This window comes from Aptenodytes patagonicus, chromosome 10 (assembly GCF_965638725.1).
Source record: "Aptenodytes patagonicus chromosome 10, bAptPat1.pri.cur, whole genome shotgun sequence".
Lineage (NCBI taxonomy): Eukaryota > Metazoa > Chordata > Aves > Sphenisciformes > Spheniscidae > Aptenodytes > Aptenodytes patagonicus.
Window position 1 is genome coordinate 21,554,479 of NC_134958.1, and position 21,278 is coordinate 21,575,756.

A 21,278-nucleotide genomic window follows, 5' to 3' on the forward strand; every position below is an offset into this window, starting at 1 on the left:
AGAAAGGTAAGATTTATAACAGCGTTTCTTCTTGATTCTCTTATTTTCTGTCTGCTTTAATGGCCCTGTCCTCCAAAAGCCATTCATACAGAAAAGTGTTGCGACTGCAAGCAGTGACTTTTGCTAGCTGTTGCTTTTGCATAACTGTGACATCAAAACATAATTGAAGAAAGTTTTCATAACCAGAAGTTGTCTTTGCAAATGTCTGGTGGGGGTGGCAAGATCCAGAGAACTGCATGTACAAGTCATTATGTAGTTACTTTTTCAAGTATTCTCAGCTGAGGAAAATGAGTTTGTAAAACATGTTGTGTTACAGTATAGTTTCTCCCCACAAGAACAGATTTTCCATATTGAAATCTATCCATCTGTATTATGTGTTTGAAAAGCTTCATATCTGGACTGTTTTTAGGCTGAATTCTTAACGGTGTACATTTCTTTCACGCCCATTGAGCCAGTCTTTCCAGCTCAGCTTTCCCTAAGCATGGTGTGATACTGCGTGTCCCACATTTTTTTAAATTCATTGTCTAGCAAGAAAAAGGTTGTCTTAAATTTTGTCCCTGTCAAGGGCACAAGAATGTTCTTTTGCATACAAGTACTGGCAGAGCATTTGCTTCTTTTTCTTGCCTATCATTTCCTTCTCCCCTCGCATGCTTAAAACCCATCATTTCCTTACCTACGGCACAGACTCTCCAACATTACAAGGTTCAGCCTGAGCTACACTCTTGGGAGGCAAACGAAAAGAAGGAACAGGCACGATACTAGGCTACCACTTACAGAGATCTTTGAAATGGCTTCCAGACTGTTCAAAGACAGAAAAAAATTAACTCTTTATAGACAGCAGCTTTCTAGAGAGCTTTAAGTAATTCTACAGTTCAATAGCATCTTCCATTATAGAAGCTCACTACGCTATTTAAATATTAATACTTAAGTCTCCAGACATGATGCAGAGGCCTGAAACTCTAAATCAGCCCTAAAAAAAGGCATTTAAATTTTATTTTTCCAGGTAGCTGATTTATCATCAGACTTTGCATTGCAACCTGTTTATGTTAGCTCATGAAACTATCAAATCTGACACACTGAGCTCAGGTTTAATTCAGATTTATATTCCATAAGCATGTTTTTCTTACAGTAATGACACGCATAATTATTGTTTAGGTTTCTTGATAGTCCATGTATCTATCTTTCTTGCTTAGACCAGATCAGCAGTATACATTGTCAAGAAATTTCAGAACTGTGAAGGAAAATGCTTCTTTAATTGGGAAAACAACTAATGGTGAATTAGGCAAGCCAAGTGGGTGACACGCTGCATGCTTCCATCCTTCCTTGAACAGAACTATTCCTGAAACGTATACTGCTCTACAATACATAACATATGTTAGTCCAGTACACCAATGACAGCAGGTTTCTTCTGTACTTTCTCCAAACTCATTTTACTCTTGACATGGTAATCTATCCTACATTCTCCTTTATTCTTGAAAGCGTTTTTCTGATTATATGCCATTACCATCTCTCATCCAAGGATAAAGTTCCTTGTGCGAAGATGTGAATTAGAAAACAGAGCTGAAAACAATACTCTAGTATTCACAGTAGTAACTAGGCTATTGCCATGATTACTACTGCTGTTCTCAGTTTTAGCGACCATTATAGTACTCCTTAATCCCTAATCCCCTAGTGCAGGGATTTAGATGAATGAACAAGACCCAGAGGGTTAAAATGGCCAAAATGACTCTCACCTCTGCCATTCACCAATTTATCACATCAGTTTAGCAAAAATTCCACGTTTTGCATTGCCAAGAGAAGCAAAAATTAATAATCATGCATGTACAACATGGGTAACCCATCTTCCAAGACCACATCTATCAAAACCCCAACAGAACTAAAATCAAAACTATGGACTCTCTACAGTGGAGACCAGCGAGAAAGAGGAATTTCGAGTGGCTCTTATGTGTCTGCAGGAAACCCACTCTAAGATAGGGCTGGGCTGATCTTGGAGAGGTCCAACAGCGTTGGCTTTGGCAGCCTGTGCTGACCTGTTTCTCCCCACAGCCAGGAATGGAGTCAGATGTCCCAGTAATTCTCATGTCAGTACATCCCCATTTCATGTTACAAAATCCAGTTATAAAGCCTGATTAAAGTAGTCACTAAGTAAAATCCACAGGTTGGCCACCTCCACTGTACAAATTCCCCCTCTCTACCCTTGTGCTAGTACTTCCCCCCCCCCCCCCCCCCACTTGGATATTGATCATCCTTTGCAATCTGCATTTTTATTATAATACAGAGCCTGGAAAAGATTTCTCTGTATAAGTAGCAGATCAGTTATACTCATCTTTAATACCAGTACAAAATACATCACTCCTTAATGAACTCGTACCCCGACTGATAAACAGTAACCAAAGCATGAAAAAACCCACAAATGCGTAAAAGTATCTTCCAGCCACTGCAAAAGCAATCAGCATACTTCACAGCCCCAACTCCAACAAACGCCGTACATGTACAACCCTATTCTATAAAATTATTCAGTACACAGATTTACATGAACATGATCATTAATCCTGTATTATACTCAGTTGCTTATACATTTATCATTAATTTAATAGATAAAAATCTTACCAGAATGATAATATATATAACAGAAAGGAAAGCTAGCATTTGTTAAGTAACATTCATGACGCACCTCCAGTTTCTCACCAATAGTTTGAGACCGTGCACAGAACTACAGTAAGATGGGCTGCAGGTACCAGATAACTAAAAACTTCAGATGCAACAGCTTGTCTGCCTTAGTGACTTGTCAGGTCCTGCTACCCATCCTCCATTACTCCATATAAAAGATATTACCTGTACTAAATATATATTATACAAAATGCATCAGACTGATACTATAATCACTGTCTGTCACTGAACTGTCAGTTTTAGTCAACAATGATTTCATTACCTTATTTATAGCCTGGCTAAAGCACACTGCCCTGGTCTAACTTACTGACTGAGGCAACACTTTATTGCAGATGCTGTGATTTGGGATTTTTTTTCCAATGTCAACAATCATAAAACCTAGAAACTTTGCCTCCTTTTTTCACCTTTTCTTTGGATGTAAGGAGAAAAACAGCTGATAATAAAATAACCTATTCTTTTTTAAATGATAGAAATACTATCCTGAGTATATTGAGAATATCTTAATCTACTTACAGTGATGCAAATTCAATCAAGTCAATTTCCCCAACAAATTCAGACAAAGATAGAAAAATTTGAAGATTTGTAAAGGAAAGGATTTTAATAATCTAGCCTATTGTCTTCCTTATCATAAGCTACAGGGCTTACCTGAATTAACTTCTGTTAGAATAAGGGCACACCTTAAAAAAGAAACATCCAGGCCCTACCTTACACATTCAAACATTTGTTTCTGCATCTAGATTCAACTGGCGGCCACTGGGTTTTGTTAAATCTGTTGATTGTTGATACCAAAGGTATCCCTCATCACAGTTCTGCTCACCACATGAGCATCCACACCATGACCAAGCCAGACTCTGTTTCTCTGATAAGCTAAACAGATTCAGCTTCTTGAATTAGTCACTATAAAGTGCCTGTCACAATACTAGGCATTTTCAAAGCTTTTCTTTAGAGCCTGTACAATTTTTTTTTTTTTAAACATTCTTCTTAAACTGTGGTCATCAGGGCTTGATTATGGCTGTGGCAGTTGCAGGGTAAAAATGAGATATACGTAACCTCTCTACTCCTATTGAAGTTTTCTCCTGTTTATACACCCAGGAACACACTGGGTTCTTTTAGCCTATCATCATGGTGGGACCTCAGGTTTCCTAAAAGCCCAAAGTCTTTTATGTTGTATCTGACTCTCAGAGGAGAATCCTCTATGTTGTAAGGCTTGCCTGAATTTTTTTTTTTTTTTTTTTTAATTCCTAAATGTATGATTTTACATGTTAGGTGAACTGACAAATACAGCCCATATTTTATACATGAGCTATTCTCAAAATTTGCTTCTGCAATTTGGTTCCTGACAAATACTTGCTGGCACACTTGCAGTTTTTGCGGGCAGAACTGTAAACTGATGATAGGACAACTCCTGTGGGAGCAGGGGCAGGCCAAAACCAAATATATTTGAGGGCAGTATCTGATATAAACTACTACCTGACTGCAGATGAAAATTTATCAAAGCTTGCCATTATTTCTGTTCATAAAATTTCATGTGACATGTCACAACTGAAGATTAGACATTTATCAAAGGACATAATATTATCTGCTTTTCAATAAAAAACCCCATAGAATATGTATTAGATTAGTATTTAAAAAGTGAATATCGTGCATTATGCTGCAAATTGCCATGTTCACATGATATATTTTACAAACTACAAACTGTAGTATGTAGCTATAAAAAAGTAACTGTAGATACAACTGCAGTTGAAGCAAGAGTCAAATGTGATGTAACTTAATTATATTACGTATTCTCGTATTATCCTTTCTTTCAGTTACACACATCAGTATTTGTTAATTCTACAAAATATATGATTTTACTGCTTAGGTGATGTAAGATGTGAAAACAAGTAGGAATTATTCTATATCCCTACCTCTTAATCTCTTGGTAGCTATCTGAATTGGAAAGTGAGGTTGCTTGAATAAACCAGAAAAAAGTTTGCACAGCAGCCAGAGAACTCAGTGCCATTTAAGGTAGCATTGCTTTTAATAACAAGCAGCAAGCTTGCCAAGCCAGACCAAGTCAAGCCTAAAAGTTAATTTAACTCTTTCATACCTAAAATTTACTTGGTGTCAGCAAATCTGAAAGTGACCCAAGGATGAGGAAAAGATTTTGAATAAAATGCTAAGGGGTTCAGTTTTACACGGTTTTATGAAGGAGCATTCACGCACAGGAACAACACTGACAAAAACAAGGACTGATGGAAGTGATCACAGAATCACAGAAGTGTTTAGGTTAGAAGGGACCTCTTGAGATGGTCAAGTCCAACCTTCCCTGCTCAGGCAGGGTCAGCTGCAGCAGGTTGTCCAGGACCATGTCCAGTTGGGTTTTGCGTATATCCACACATGGAGACTCCACAACTTCTCTGGGCAACCTGTTCCAGTGTTTAATGGTATTTTCCATGAATTTACTGCTCCCAGTTTGTGAGATGCTGTGGGAAGGACAGAGATCTATGGACAGAAGCACATCTAACTCTGTATGATGAAGCAGTTGCCATCAGGTGTAATATCTTGCATAAGAAAATTGAGCTAAATGGAGTAAAGATTTAAACAGAAGATTCACAACTTCATTACTTTGGCTATGAAATGCAAGTAATCCCTTGACTGTACGAGCACTCTGGCTAAAAAATAGCAATCTCGCCACGAAGAATAAGTGATATTTCATAGATTAAATGATACCTTAGCTTGATTGTTTTATATGTCAGTCTGGTTAGGAACACGGGCTAACCAAGCTATAAATAGTTTTGATGTAGCTAGATCTCTGCCTGGATTCTATCTGTAATGTAGCTATGTCCTAAACACAGAAAATATATAGATACAGATATATATGTATATCTCAATGACTTGAAAATAATTAATTAGATCTTTGAATAATTCACCATAAAAATAGAAATTTTAGTTTTCCTCCTTGAAGTTAAAATTTCTTGGTAGATGTTAGTATCACTCTTGGGCAGGACATTTTTCCTCTTTATGCTTTATAAACAATACCTAATTAGTGTTTCATTAGCAGAACACGCTAATAAATTCACCACTAATTCACATTTAAGCAGAAAAATGCAACAATATCACTAAGTGTCTAAGGAATGTACACACCTGAGGGTTTAAAATTTAGCCCTTGATCCCTCAAACCTGTCTGGACATGCCAAACCCCTGTACTTGTGAGCCATCTCAATGCAGTCAGTTTACTCTTGTCCAAATGCTTAATAAGTTGGTATGCTTACAGGGTTGGAGCGTTACTGAAAAACTTGTATTCAGATATTCTTGAACATAAACAAATGAGAGATTTTTGTTCTTCTAGAAAAACTGGCAGTAGGTATTCCTAAATTCGCAGTACTTCAAATCAAAATGCTTTAGAAAATTAGGCTGATAATATTGATACTATGTATCGGGAGATGCTTATTTGTCTTGCTCACTTATCTTCCAGAGAAGCCCTGCATCCACGTATCCTTCTAATATGAGTCAGGAATTCAGTGATAGTTGAATAGACTGCGCAGTACCTTCAGGACATTCATATCTTAAACTTTTCTGAAGGAGCAAAAGTAAACTCTCAGACTAGGATAAGAAAGGTTTTAGGCAACAAAACGTAACTACAAATATTTTTGCAGTTATTGATGCTCTAAAATAAAAGTCCTATCTTTTGTTGAAGTTTGGAAAAATATTGAAATCTACTTATTGTTTCTAAGAAAATTAGGTAATTTGCTCTGTATTTTAAACCTGTTTGATAAAAATTCCTCCAAATACATAAAACAATGTGTCTTTTAAAAGTGTTTGAGATGTTTATCATTAAGGGCAATTAAAAGATAGTTTTAAAATCATAGGAAAGAAAACCTTTGAGACTGTTGAATCTTCACTTTCTTGGTTGTCTATCTCAGAATGAGACAATTTTGTTTTCTATAAATTAATATTAAAAAGTTTGTCTTTAAAAACTAACCTTATAAGAGCATATCAAGCTGTTCAGAAGACAAGGTTCTTCACAGCCTGGAAATGTATCCGAAATCTGATCTAATTTAAATTTTCTTCTACGAGAATACACTTACCTAAATTGCTGTATGTAGCACTGCAAGGATTTAAGTCAGGAGAATTTGAAGCTTCTTCCTTTTCTTCCTCCCCTTGTGGGACACGGACAGATGATACTGGTATGACCGAGGCGCTGCCGCCATTGTCTTGCTTCACAAACACGGCTCTAGGAACACGGGGGGACAAATCCTCCAGTGTCGTATCATCGGGTACTTGACTGAAACAAACAAAACAAAATCACCTGGAGACCCAAGCTGGGTACTAGATCCTACTGGCAAAATACCAGATTAGGCATTAAGTATCTTCAGGAAAGTGAATGAACTGGTAAAGAAATAAGCTCCTTTTGCCCTCCTTTTTTTAAGAACAACTTTCTACAATATTTATTTTCCTTAATAAGAAGAAACAACTTTTGACTGAAATAGTAACATGTAGTAGTTCATGCCTTTCATACAAAAGGGATAATAAAATGTTTTACAGCTGACTACAATCAACATACGTACACATATATATGCAGGCATGATTCTGCATAAAACGTGTAGGACTTGCAGGACAGCAGCAGAGTTTAAGGTGCTTTTTAGCAATCAGAACAATTTTGCTTTAATCAAAGTTACCAAGGTATAGCAAAGGGGCTGTTAAGTCCTAATAAATGCATAAAACTTTAATGATACATTTTCATATACTGGTAGGATTTTGGGAACCGACACTTTGGGAAACAGACCAGTAGCTCATCTAAGCTGGTCATCTATTTCCCATATAAAATTCTCCAGGATTAAAATCCATCTGCATTCGGCCAATTGCAAAAGGCCGTGATGACATTCCTCTGTGCTTGCTCTTAGCTATGAAGTTTTAATCAAACTGTGATTACTTATAGCACAAAACTGTGAAAATCATGGCTTCAATTGGTTTCCATGAATATATTTATTGCCGTATGATTTAAAAATTATGCGTTATATACATATAAAAAAAAAGTTTGGGCTTATTCAAAAAACCCCAATCCTATTGAAAACATAGCAGCAATTATCAATAATATGCCACATAAAACATGTCAGAGCAAAAATATTTCTGTGCCTTTATGCTCTCTCACTCACGGAAACAAATAGTCATTATAGGCCAAATCTCAAGAGCATATGTCCTATTCACTAGTTCTCATTATTGCCTGATCAAATAGAACAGCAAGAATTTTAAGTACTTGTGACTTCCATAAGGGATAGGAGTAATGCACTTCCTTCAGATGATGATCACCACATCATATATCTGTACAGATATTTAATTTTTGTGGCAAAGATTTAAAACTTGACTTCTGATGAACAGAAACAAAAATTATGCATTTTTGAATAGGCAGAGCAGCTGAGTTTCTGTAAAACAAATCCTTACAGTGGAAAGAGAGATTATATCCTCAAAGAGTTAACGTAAGTTACAGGCATGTGTCTCTCTATGCCAAAGCCAAAATACTGAAAATCATGATACGCAATCTTCCAGCAATCCCAGACTACAAGGATTAAAACATGCCAATACTTTGCATAACACAAGACCCCATGTATGGTGCAGTGCGCACATGCTGCTTCTACTTGGACTCATGAATTTTAACTGCAGGCTGATACAAACAAAACTCATTAGAACTTGTTAGTAAAAGAGAAAAAATGGCATAAGTTCAAAAAGATGTAATCTTTAATCAGCGTAAAATTTTCTGTTCATTTTTAGTACCATGCATAGGAATGGCGTGAAGAACATTCCATGTGCCATAAATATACCCACATTAAAGTGTTAACCTAATATATTTTCAGAGTAAAGCATACATAAAATTAAAGCAGTAACAAGGCTCTCAAGATGATGAGAAATTAAAGACTTGTAGTTGCTGTAAATAATATACATACCTGCATTCCTCAATAAGAATGTTTCCTTTAGGAAGAAATAGGTTCTGATAGCTTTACAGTTCTGTCATTGCCACAAACCAGGAATTATCATATCTCAAAGTAATTTTTTAGTATTGATTGGTGAGGTACAGAACATACTCATTCTCCAAACCAGACACATGCAAGCACATACACTAAACCTAAGCTCAGAAGCATTTTGCCAAAGTAAACCAACAGCTAGAAAGGAAGAAAGAAAAAAATACCAACTCACCCACTGTACTCACTCACACAATTCCCCATTAAAGGAAATTCTTTCAGGGCCTTCTTGAGTCTTTTAATCATGTCTTGAAACTCTGGCGAGCCATTGATTCCACAGTGTTCTGATGTGCTACAAGTTGTGCAAGCTGTAAGCAACAGGGCTGAACTCTGCACAGAGTGATACACCTACTGCACCTTAATGTTTACCTGAGGGGGTTGGTCCCAGGGACTTGCCAAAGCGCCCCAGGAAACCAGTTAGTTACAGCCCTGCCTTCTTAACTCTTCCACTGCCTTCGTGGATGAAAAATAGTTCACAGTCTACTACATCACTGTTCTGGTATGACAACTATGGTCTTAGTCAAGTTAATTAGTTAAGGAAAAGCAGGTTCAATTTTCAAGAGGAGTTTTAAGAGCTTAGACCAACCTACTGTTAAAAGTAAGTGAGTATCTCAAATCTGTATTCCAACCAGTTTTAGCGTCTGAACCTAATACATTTTAAATCACAGCAATTAGATGTCAGGCCATGAAATCTGTGGGGAAATGCTTCCCTGTAGCTTAACAGTAAAGACAGAGAGATCAAGCGTACATACGCAGTGCAGTGACTCAACGAGCAAAATGCCAACCCGTAATCAGCGGGTACAGACAGACATAATCAGACAGAACGCAGAAGGAACAAAAGGGGAAAACATCCTCACTCAGGAAGCTACAAGAACCAAATTCCCAATTGCTTTTGCTTCATGAAATAGTCTAAACAGTTAAAACTACTAGTTTTTGAGAAAAGTAGAGCAGCTGATAAAACAAGCAGTTCTCTGAGATTAGAACCATTAAAGCCCGATAACTTCGTATCTGCTTGTTGATAGCAAGTGATACTTAAAGCTCTCTCCTTATTTGGGATATTTATAGATATTTTGCCAGGATGGATTCTTTGATGCCTTGCATAAGAGCACATATTTAGCTTTTACCATAGTGGGCGCAGCCTCCTTTGTCCAAGCCTTTTTCTTTTCCCTTTTTTATTTCAAAAACAAACTTCATAGGAAATGAATTACCTTAGAGAACTCTGCTCCTTGGGCACATGTGGCTGAAACTAAACAACTATTCAGTTAATGGAGGGAGCAACCCTCCGCACACAGAGAATGCATTTGTTTTCCTAAAAAGCTGAGATTATGTGCAGCAAAAAAACTTGCCATAAAAATGACTGTCTTTCAGATAACATGCCACTAAATTCACATACTTGTCATTCACATACAAGCTCAAAATGTTTTAAAAGTGTTGTTTTCTGCAGGGACAAATACCCCTAACTCCTTCCCTCAGGCCCTCCTCCTTCACACCGTTTTTGGAGGATAGCCAAAAGATGATGTGGGCTAACTTGCCTCGGACTTTTGGGAACAGTAAGAATCCAGAAAGCAGGCTGCGTAGTGTGTTAATTTTTGTAAGGACAGTGGAATCACAGCTATTGTGTGACCTGTATTGTCCTCTATTCAGAGCACACCTTCTCAATGAGAGTGATTAATAAACAGCAATGAATACGAGGGAGATGCAGTGGAATACTTGTAAGAAGTGATTCCGAGAGTGCATTCCTGAATTAGGGTCAGATCTAGAGGTCAAGCTAAGGGAGTTGTGTAAGATGTGTGTAAGACAGCACATAAATCCAAGTGGCAGAAATTAATGACAGAAACACAGAGAAAAGCTGATATGGCCTTAGACCCAGCTGAGACTCTAATCTCCTCCCTGAGTGGACAACAGCAAAGCAATAATCAATGGTAGTCGTACAGTTTGAGATGAGAGAGCCCGACATGGAAGATGACTTAGTTTTACACAAATGAAATCTGTGGAACTTGTAGATATATTTAGTTCCAAAGAGATCCCTTTGAGATCCCCTCAGGCCCTATACTTTTATGCTAATAAAGCTAATATAAAGCCTAAATTGACTGAATAATGCTTGAGGAAAAACGCAGAGAGGTTAATGGCTTGAGGGTGGTCAAAAGCCACCTTACACAGGAACTTCCACTCAGAACACAGACCACTATTTCTGCAAAACACTGAGCAAAGATGATCAGTGCCCAGGTTTCAGAGTACATTAAGGGTACAGAAAACCCATTCCAGTGGCTCATGCAGTTCAGTTCCTCATCACCGCCGTTAGCCAGAAATAGTCACTTAAGAAGAAAATGAAAGAAACTTCTCAACTAACAATCTGAAATAACTAAGTCAAAGTTTATTCCTAATTCTTATTATTCAGAAGTTGGCTTATCCCTGAAGCATAAGAATTTATATTCCTTTTTTTAAAAAAAAATCTTGTATAATGCAATGTTTGCATGGATAATGGGAATACATTCGATAATCCAGTAAAGACATCCTGCTAAGCTCTTTAGTGTCAGTGAAACTTAATGGCAATGAGTTCCACAGATTAACTGTGCATTATAAAAAAAAAAAAAATTTTCTTTATCCACTTACAGTTCTCGGTCTTTCCATTTTACAGACTGTATTAGAGGAGTTAAGAACAATAATACATGATTTACCATTTCTTAATCTAAATTTATAAAATAATAAATGGTAAAATCCCTTCTACTTGGCTCTTTAACAGTCCTCAGTGTTTACAAATCTTCACATAAAATGTTACCGAACTTTTTGCTTAATGAACATACATAATTTCCAATTCTGTTAGCATAGATATATTCTAGAGAAAAATCTCACAAAAGTTTTTCATTGATGAAACAGTGTAAGATAGAAGGCTAATGCTCTTAAAAGCATTGTTAGGCACTGCTGCATAAGGTAAATAACCTTGCTGGTATCTAGAAAAAAACAAATCAAGATAGATTTGGGGAGAAGAGGGAGTTGATAGTTCCACCTGAACTTTTTAGATGAGAATTTCTCCCATTTCACTAGACTTGCTCAAGAAAGAACTGTCTTTTCAGATATCGTTCAAGTCCCCTCACCAATTTATGCAAGCTACACTTAAAAGATTTTGGATTCAGGTGAGAACCTTACCTTAGGACTTATACAAGAGGTCCTCTAAACTGGGAAGGACTTTGTTTTAAACAGAGCCCTACTGTGATTTAAAAGATTTTGTTCTCTTCTCAAGCAGTTTCTGAAGCAGCTGTGGAATCTGCAGGATTGGATCAATGACAATGAGAAAGTGGAATGTGGCAGTGGTGGTTATTCCTGCCTGTCTCTGGATGTGACCTGGATCTTAATATATGACCACATTTTTGAAGAACAATGCTTCCAGTTGTTTTTACTGAGTAATCTGTTACAACATTCATATTCCTCTAGATACACAGAACACTCAGAGTAATTTCATGGCTCCTGTCCCACTGCATCAAGAGAGCCTACACGTAAGCTCCATTCCCTGCGCTGTTCAGGTTCTCAATCCAGACCCCAGATGATATGCACTGTGGCATGCCTCTAGCCCCAGTCATCTATATTTTTTTCCTTAAATAAGTTAGTGGCATTAACAGAAATTACTAAAAAACCCACTGAAGAGATAACCCATTTGGGGCCTTTTAAGTCTTGGTGATCTAAATCACCTCACTGGAATTATCTTTCTCCATTGCCTGTACATGGAAATTTGATGCCTAACTCAGATTCTTGAAATCACATTTGGCTTACTGTAATTTAAAGCAAACAGTGTGAACAGCCGTCAGCAACCTCAAGGCAATCAGCACAGCAAAAAGCATTTGGGGATCACTTATACTACTGAAATGCTTCCATGGCAGGTGGGAACCATGCCAGTCTTTGGCCAATTTTCTGAAAGGTTCTCATCTGACACTGACATTTATGTTAATTTCAGGAGCTGCAGTCTGGTTGGAAGTTATTCCAGGTGAACTGCTTGTACAATGAGTGTGGCACTGTGGTAAGACTTGAAGGATAAGACGTTTCCAAAAGCTTTGATATCTGTGTCCTCTGATAAGTATAGAGCCCATGAAAGTGCCCAGTGAAATGCCCAGGGGCTATTTTCACAAAAAATGGCCTTAAAAGAACCCAAATTGCTGATGTAGTGTGTAACTGCAATGGAGAAGCATGTTTTTTAAGAAAAAACCAAATCTTTAAAACACATATATATACACATGCACACTAAGCATTTCACTCCTTTTGGAAGCAAGATAAAACAACAGGATAGCAATCTTCCGTAGCTATGGAACAACAGAACTCATATGTATCAATTACTAGCATAGTTTCAAATCCTTCTGACAAAGTTAACATCACTTTTGGAGTTAAATTGGTAATCCCTATTTTAGCTATGAAGAAATGCTTTCTTACCTAAACCAGAATGGAATGAATATACAGAGCTCACTAATTGAAGGAAGTATTTCAGTAAACATACAGTTTTACCTTTAGTTCATCCAAGTCTGGCCCAAAGATCCTATAAAGGAAAGTTATGGCTGACTCGTAGCTTTGAAAGGAAACTATTCAGTTTAACATGTAACTGAAATGGAAATGGCTGTGCACAAATCAGCTGTACCTTGATGTACAAAGGCACTGCCATCTAAAACAGTGCTGAATGAGGTTTAAGTTCAGCTCTGATGTGGTTTATGAAGATAGGAAAGGAAGAATCAGAAGGCTGTGCTGCAGTTTTCTTTTAGGAAACGTCTCAATTTAAAAAGCTGCTATTGGGTATAAGCAGTGGTCTCTCAATGAAGGAGAAGAGAAACCTTTATCTTGTGAAACTCCAATAGCAACAGTCTGATCCACTAGATAACAGCCTTTGAAGAGTCTTTTTTTTAAACCCCTGTGTGGATTCCACACTGTGCTGTACCACCTTCATCAATTACAATGACTTAGGCCAGAAATATCATGTTATCTTTTTAGAGGTCAATTTTAGGTTTTGCCTGACAACAACTATCATGTACTACAGGTGTTCTAAGAACAGCTGATTTTCATTCCAATTAATGATAAAGCTGATGTGACTGCTGAATTTTAGCAAAAATTAATCCATCTACAAATTTTTGGTAAATTTAATACCTCAGTATTTGCTAGCTCCTTTTGAACCATCATATGTGCATCCTGGCATCAAACAGAAAGAAACAATGACATGGATAAAACAATATCAAGTTCTTTTGTATAACAGAGAGATGGTTTTCAGCTTTCCAGAGAACTGCGTATTTTGCAAGTGCTGTTCAAAAGGAAAAACTGACCTTTCTAGTGATAACTTGAAATACATTCAGCCTTGTTTTGTGGTTATGTTATCAATCGTTAGCAGCTATGTTACACTGCAAAGTAAGGAAATACTGTATCTTCATTTAATTTGCTTTCAAGACCCCCCAGTAATCTGACATTTTTAAAGCTTATCTTATTTTCCAGGTCATCAGTTTGGTTCTTCAGTGAGCTTTTGCTGGCATTCTCAGTTAGAAAAGTGTCACATTCATTGATTTCTATCTTCATGTCTTCTGTTTTCCTCTAAGCCTCTGCAAGCTTAACTGAAGATTTTGAATATCTTTTCCATGCACATATTTTAGCCTCAGTTAACACTAACCTCTTACTAATACCTGAAGAGTTAACACAAAACAAGTATAGCATCTCATCTGTTTTGTAAGGCTTTTATAAGGTTTCACTTGGTCTCTTTAACGATATTAAAAATTAAGTAAAAAACCCAAATAACTTAAGGCATCAAATTGCATCAAGGTAACTGAATATAATAACTGAAGGATAAAGATATCCACTGTCCAGTGTTCCCACAACGTATTTCTCAGCACCTCAGTGTATTTTCTTTTAAATTTGTAGAAACTATAGAACAATATTGTTAGAAAGAAGAAATTCAGTTCTAACATTTGGAAAAATCCAATTTTCACCAGGGAAAATTGTGAGATACGGTTTTAGCCAGTATCATCATGACTTGTGGAAAAATGAAGAGTAAACATACTTTTTGGAGTAAGTGGATGAGACAGGACAGAATGACCAATTGCCTTCAATAGTAAGGGCAGAAGGTATTCCAGTAACAGTGCAAAAATATAAGACATTATAACAGCACCATCTCTAGGGTAGTCTAAGAACAAGTGCCAACTATGACGGCAGCCATTAGCCTGTTACTGCCCTTTTACCACCGAGATAAGCAGCTGCTCCTTCCTGACTGGTCCCCCTGTCAGATCAGCAAATTGATCTGGCTGAAAAATAACTGCAAAGATGTTTTTCACTTGGATCACTTCCCCAGTGTGGTTCACCACAGGTGACCACATGAACTGTCTTGCCAGCACAAGAGCGGGTCACTAAGGAGGTGGGAGCAAGTGAATCTCCTGATGGCAAAGTAGTCGGTAATGCTGCTAAAAAAAAAAATGTTGGTACAACCTCATTTTCTCTAGGTTCCCCTGGAAATAAACAGAAAAAATGGGTTCCTCTAAAGCGGGGTTGAGAGCACAAACTTCTCCAATTCATTAACTTGCTCTCTAAAGCTGCCTTCTACTCCCCATTTAATTTAGGGTAAGTCTAGAGAGACTAGACTCCTATCAAGGGTTATTCTAGCCCTGGGTACATTCCCCACTGTCTTCAGCCTTAAACTGTAATATGCACTGTAAACACAGGGACACCCCCTTTTGTCATTGCCCACACCCCTGTATTATTGTGGTACTGTACACCTTGCAGAGATGCTGAATGCTTACGGCTCCTGCTGACTTTGATAGTTTGTGGAAGTGCTTAATCTTTCTGAAACTCACACCCACAATTTGTACTGGGATTTTTTTTAAACCCTATTTGTTAATTTTCATGTAGGTGTTTTTTGTTTTTTTTTAAATAAAATCCCTGAGATTGCAGTTCATCCAAGTCTGCAGAAACAGACAGTACACTAAGGTTTCGGAGACCATCCCATCTTGTATTTGGGGCAATTACTTCAAATGTAAATCTACAGAAACCAGCTTTACATCATACTAAGATAAACCCTATCAAAACCTTACATTACAAAACCCAAAGCTGTCCATGTCTGACAAAAGCCAAACAGTCTGAGAAGTAGTCCTGATCTTCGTGAGAATGCTGTATCAGTGTTCCCAAGATGTGATATAGGAGTGATTTAATTACACTTCTATATGCAAATGGTCATTCTTGGTTAGTTTAAGACACAGTTATTTTACTTTAAGGCAAGCAGCAATCACTTTATGGTAAACTCAAACTATGCTCACACTGAGATTTCTATTAGTTCAAGTCAACTTTAAAACCATTTTAACTAAAAATCACTGCAACTTTCTTGTATAGACAACAGAGAAAGAAAAACAAAGAACACTGCCATGATACATTTTCTGAGGTTCACACATAGCTCAAACTTTACAAAATTTTTAATTTCCTACCACTAGGTTATTGTTATAACGAATTAAATAATGCAAGTTTGAAGCTATTTTGGAATTGGTTTGTATAATAACATTGGAAGACATTCTAATACATCAACAGCTGTGGTCTATACTCAGGGAAATGCATACTATGCCCACGTGACTGATTGCAACAAATGTCTTCAGCCCTCTTAGGTTATGCATTGTCACCAGCTGGAGGAACTCAGTGGTATGTTGAAAACAATGCATATGTGGAAATAAACACGGTTCTTCGTGTTCAGAGACAACCAAGAAAGCATGTGTACCCTTGATAAAGGAACAGACAGACCTTTAAACCAACAAACAAACCTAAAACATTCAACTACCATGAGCTCATAGGAGTAAAATAAATATATACTGGCCAAATACTTTCACAGAAATTGAAACAACGAATCATTTTAGTAAATTCTGATTTGAAAAAAAATTAAAAATGAAATCCCTGAACAAAATTGTAAGGCAGAAATGGAGCAACCAGCTCTACTGAATCAAATACTGTTAGGGGACAATGTATATTCATCGCTAAAGGCCTTGCAAAACGGAGATAGATTATTTTATAGATAATTTAATTCTATTATTACTTTTTTACATGGTTTATTTTGGGAGTGCTGCAGTGATGTTGCAGTGTAGCATCAAGTTAATTAGCATCTCTTGTATTCTTGGGCACGTGGGATAAAGTTAGCACACCACCTTTTATGAGTCACAGATCTTTTACTTTCTATTATACTTTTCAATAGTTGCCTTCTATTTCTGCAGAGGAATTCTTTAGTTTCCTGTACATAAGAACACTTTCTTAAACCAGAGTTCAGGAAAATGTATCTGATTCAATGTAACATGGCTATCGTGACATATTAGTGAATCTGCAATACAAACTCCAAATTTCAGGTACTGTTTCTGGTTTGTTTTTTTTTTATCCTGATATCCAATATACTTTAAGTTACTGAAAATAAATATATTTTGAAAAAATTACACTTAACGTAACAAAACTCCTTAATTTCTTCCCTTTTCGGCAGTATATACAGGACAGTTCACAACTGAATAAGTGACTAAAAAAGATGAGCAGATTACCTGGGGATTTTCTTGGGAATCCGAGGTGGTGATGAATGGCTCGCTATTTTCTGTTCAAAGCTCTCTGGAGAGTTTTCCTGTGTTTCTCCTTTGTCTTTTGCTAGTGCATCAGCGATAGCAGACTCTGCTCCACTCTTGTTTTGATGGTCAGCCTTTGGTTCAGCCTGTGCCGGTTCACATCTATACATGAAAACAATCGACGGCTTCTCACTGGAGTCTGACTTTGCCTCACTGAACCAGTGATGACGTTGAACTGGAGGAGGGGGGAGCATATGTATAACAGTTCCATCAAGACCCACCAATTTTCCTTTCTCTCGTTCTTTCTCTTTGTCTTCCTCATCATCAGTTTTCCTGCGGCGGAAGAAGCTCTTAAATGATATCCAGCGTTTGGGTTTCGCATCAGCAGCTCGGCGACCTTCTGAATGAAGGATTGACTCAGCCTCTGTCGACCTGGTGGGACTGTTTGGTTTGGTCCAATTGCTGAAATGTCTTTGCAACAAGTTACTTGCATGATAGGGTGAAGAAGTGGACCGCGGAGGAGGAAATGGCGGCGCTTGCTCTGTTTTGGGACTTGTGGTATTTGGGGTGGCTCTCACTGGCTTTGGAGAGTGAGTGGCAACTGGCTGTGAAAGTGACTCTTTCTGCATTTTAATGGCAGTGTTTTCCACTGTCTTGGATGACTCTATTTCAGACTGTGACGTAAACAGCGATTTGGGTCGTACCAGGGTGTTTTTAGTAGCATCTGCATCAGGGGGTAAGGAATACAGTTCTTCTACGCTACAAGACTTGGGTCCAGACTGAGGCGTTTCTGGAGGAGACTGCGGAGGCTGGATAGAAGCCACAATCTGTGAAAGCACCGTGCTTGCATTCTCTCTACCGCTGCTGCTGCCAACAGAAGCCTCTGGTGTTACGTCTATTTTTGCTGCAGGCTCTTGTGTTGTCTTTTGAACTCTTGATGGGGAGCTGTGGTCAGAACTATGACTTCTCTGTGGCGATATCTGACTTTTACCGAGACAGCTGTTAAACTCTTGGACCTTTTGAGCCACAGAACCCAGCCTGCATTCAGAGCTATTAGTCACCCCCTTCACTTGGGAAAATTCCGTGGGTTTACTTCCTATGGCTTCAGTCATTTTGCTTTCTGTTTCTATTTCTTCATATGTGTGGCTTATTACACTAGTAGTTTTATCTTTGATGGATAGCTCTCCACTGGTCCCTAGAAAACTTTTATAGATAGCCAGGTTATCATATGCATTTGGATTGATTACAATAGGAACTTTAATAGCATTTTTAGAACTCTTAGCATAAGTGGGCTCATCATGAATGATAATAGGAAAAGGTGGCATGCCAGCATTATTGTAGCTGTTGAATTTTATCTCAGATAAATTGGGAGACTTAACCGGGATAGTTTTTGAAGAAATGTTTGTAGCTGTAGGTGAAGTAGGAGCTGACTTGTGGCTTGTCTTCCTGGGAGGAACAGAAGGTCCTGAGCTGTTAGCAATTAACTCCACCTTAGGTATCTTCTGTCTTGGGCTAGTACTAGAAGTCCACACTTCTTGATATCTGATTGCACTGGATTTTTTCAGATTAGCATTTACTCGTACAGGTGATGCTGCAGATGATGTAATAGGTGTGCCTGGAGTTACTGGTGAGCTTGGGTTAGATGATGTATTTTTGGTTTCTGAGGTTTCGGTCTGATTCTCCTTACATTCATTGGTCATGGCAGCTGATACATCTACTATAGTATATGGCTTGCAAACCGGTTGTTCCATATTCACCACCCGGTAAGGTTTAGCTTGCTCTTCCACAGGCACCAAATTTATAGTTACAGATTGACCAGCAACATCTGAAGAACTTTTATTCTCTTGCTTATCAGTCTGCACAGCAATTTTGCCATCCTTCTCTTCCAGTCGAAGCGCAAGGACTGCCTTGTGAGTTTCTAGACTTCTTGGAACATTTCTGGGAGCTTTTGACACATCCTTCACTTGTTGATTATCACAAAGACTTTCATATTCTGGTTCAATCAATTTGAGGTCCTGAGGAGTACTAGGAGATAACCCTCCATTACAGAGCTTCTGTGAAGAACTGCTGGTTGTTCCAGAACGAGACTCTTCTGTCAAAGAAGAATCAGGAGATGTAGAATCAGAAGACACCATGCTCTGCATGCTCTCTTGCCCATAAAGAATCACAGTCTCTTCCCCATAACCATTTAAAATTTCATCGTAACTGTCGTCATAATCTACTGCACAGATCCGCTGGAGAGACTTGTTTCTAAGGGGCACAGTATTCCATTTTTTGTCAACACAGAACTGAACAGGAGATAGGGTGTTAGCTCTAAAATTAGCAAAGCGAGGTTGGCCCCTCATACGAATTTCCATTGCTAGCAACTCTTCATCACTTTCATCCCAGCTCTCATGCTCTTCTTGCATGCTGCCAAAAAACGTGTCATCCTCACTCTCGTCTCCACTAGAAAACTCTGGATAACAGAAACGGCCACCTTCATTACTTATTACTTCAGTGCTTCCACTCAGAATAACGTGCTTGCTGTGTGAATCCTTCATTCCACCCATCATGCAGCTTGGAGGGATCTTTCTTTCTAATGATCTTTTATAACAATTATTTATTCTTCCCAAGAAGGTTTCTCTTGAGTTCATTTCATTTCCAGTTAGCTGAGGTGTGGTATCCAAACCCGCAATCTCCTTCAAAACTTCTGTCAGTCCATTATTATTGTTATTTGGTATCTTACCTACACCATCATTGTTGCCATAAGGCCGATGAACATGGCTATAACCTTCAATTTCGTCTTCATTATTATTGTTCAGTGGTTTTTTGTTCAAGACAGCTTTGTTTCGGTTCCAACCTGCAGGCACTGATTTATTCTCACAATGATCCGGTGTGCCGATTTCACCACATACGCCCTGCCCATCTACTACCATCATGGTGGGTTTCACAGCTATAGTGGGTTTCTTTGCCACAGGTGGTCGGAAATTTCCTGTATTTCTCCCACGATGGCTGCTACTTTGGTTTGCATTGGTTTTCAGATTTCCATGTGAGAGGGTTTTTTTTTCAGATACCGGGGGTAACTGATGCAAGCTTTTGGGCTTGAAGCAGTTCTTACATTCACCAGGTTTCCAGACGTGTTCAGTGAAAGTGTTGCAAGCAGACATTTTCCCAGAGCTTTGCGCTTGACGCCGTGCTGTTCAGTGCATGGTAAGAATTTCATCCATATGTTTCCACTCTGTTCACTTAGTATGGCTACTGTTTTGAGCAGCGATCATTCTGAAACACAAAAGAGAACGAGGATAAGAACAGGGAAAAAACAGGCTGATGGTTATACTTACATTTTCTACACTATGAACAACTCGGAATAAGCAAGTAGCCTTTTGCTGATGCCTTCACTCTTTTTACGTAAATTTACAAAACTATGTAACTGAAATGCAAAAAGAGTTGCAAATACCATTCTTCTCATACATAAAGAATTAAAACTTTGGCAGCTAAGCCTTGTATTACTGAAAGCAGCGAAAGAGAGAGAGAAGTGGCAATGACTGAGAATTTAGAATAATACTCTTGACTAGTTCAGGACCATTGACCTTTAATTTTGCCCAGTAAAACAAATGCTAGGAAAAGGATATAAAACCAAAGGTTAGTGCACATTGCTTTCAACATAATGCCTTAAACATGAGACAGGAAAGTAAGAGTATGTTTACTCTCCTAAATGCAACTGAGAATTTCTTTTAGCTTTGAATGTGAACGAGCTTGGCTTAAGTGACAAAATACATTCAAGCAATTCCAAACTCTGCCATTTTAGCACTTTTTTCATCAGAGTCAAATTATAACTGGACAGGTATTTTGTTTGAAGAGACACGCTGGACTGTAATCCTGGAACAGTCAGATAAAAATGCTGGGGAAACCCTTCTAGAAAGTCCTGTTTCTTCTCCTTTAGTGTGAGCTAAATAGCGGCAATAAACCATTCTTATACCCTCAAAACAAAGCTATGGATTTTTAGTCCCTGATTTGTTTCACATGTAGCTTTTCTACCTACCCTCCCACCCCTAAATAACAATTGCAAAAGAATTGAAAATCTCTCTCAAAGTGAGCC

At 38.0% G+C, this 21,278-nt stretch overlaps 1 protein-coding gene across 8 annotated transcripts in view; it reads right to left on the minus strand.

Moving 5' to 3' along the window:
• Positions 1-21,278, minus strand: part of PEAK1 (pseudopodium enriched atypical kinase 1) — a 123,357-nt gene that overhangs the window by 19,892 nt on the left and 82,187 nt on the right. For 7 of the 8 annotated variants that reach the window (XM_076348471.1, XM_076348470.1, XM_076348468.1 and 4 more), the window contains 3 exons: positions 17,183-20,458; positions 8,845-8,961; positions 6,741-6,937 (listed from right to left, as the gene is read on the minus strand). In XM_076348471.1, coding sequence (XP_076204586.1) covers positions 6,741-6,937; positions 8,845-8,961; positions 17,183-20,346 — 3,478 coding nt within the window. In that variant the 5' untranslated portion in view covers positions 20,347-20,458. The remainder of the gene's footprint in view (positions 1-6,740; positions 6,938-8,844; positions 8,962-17,182; positions 20,459-21,278) is intronic. The other variant, XM_076348473.1, reaches the window with a different exon arrangement.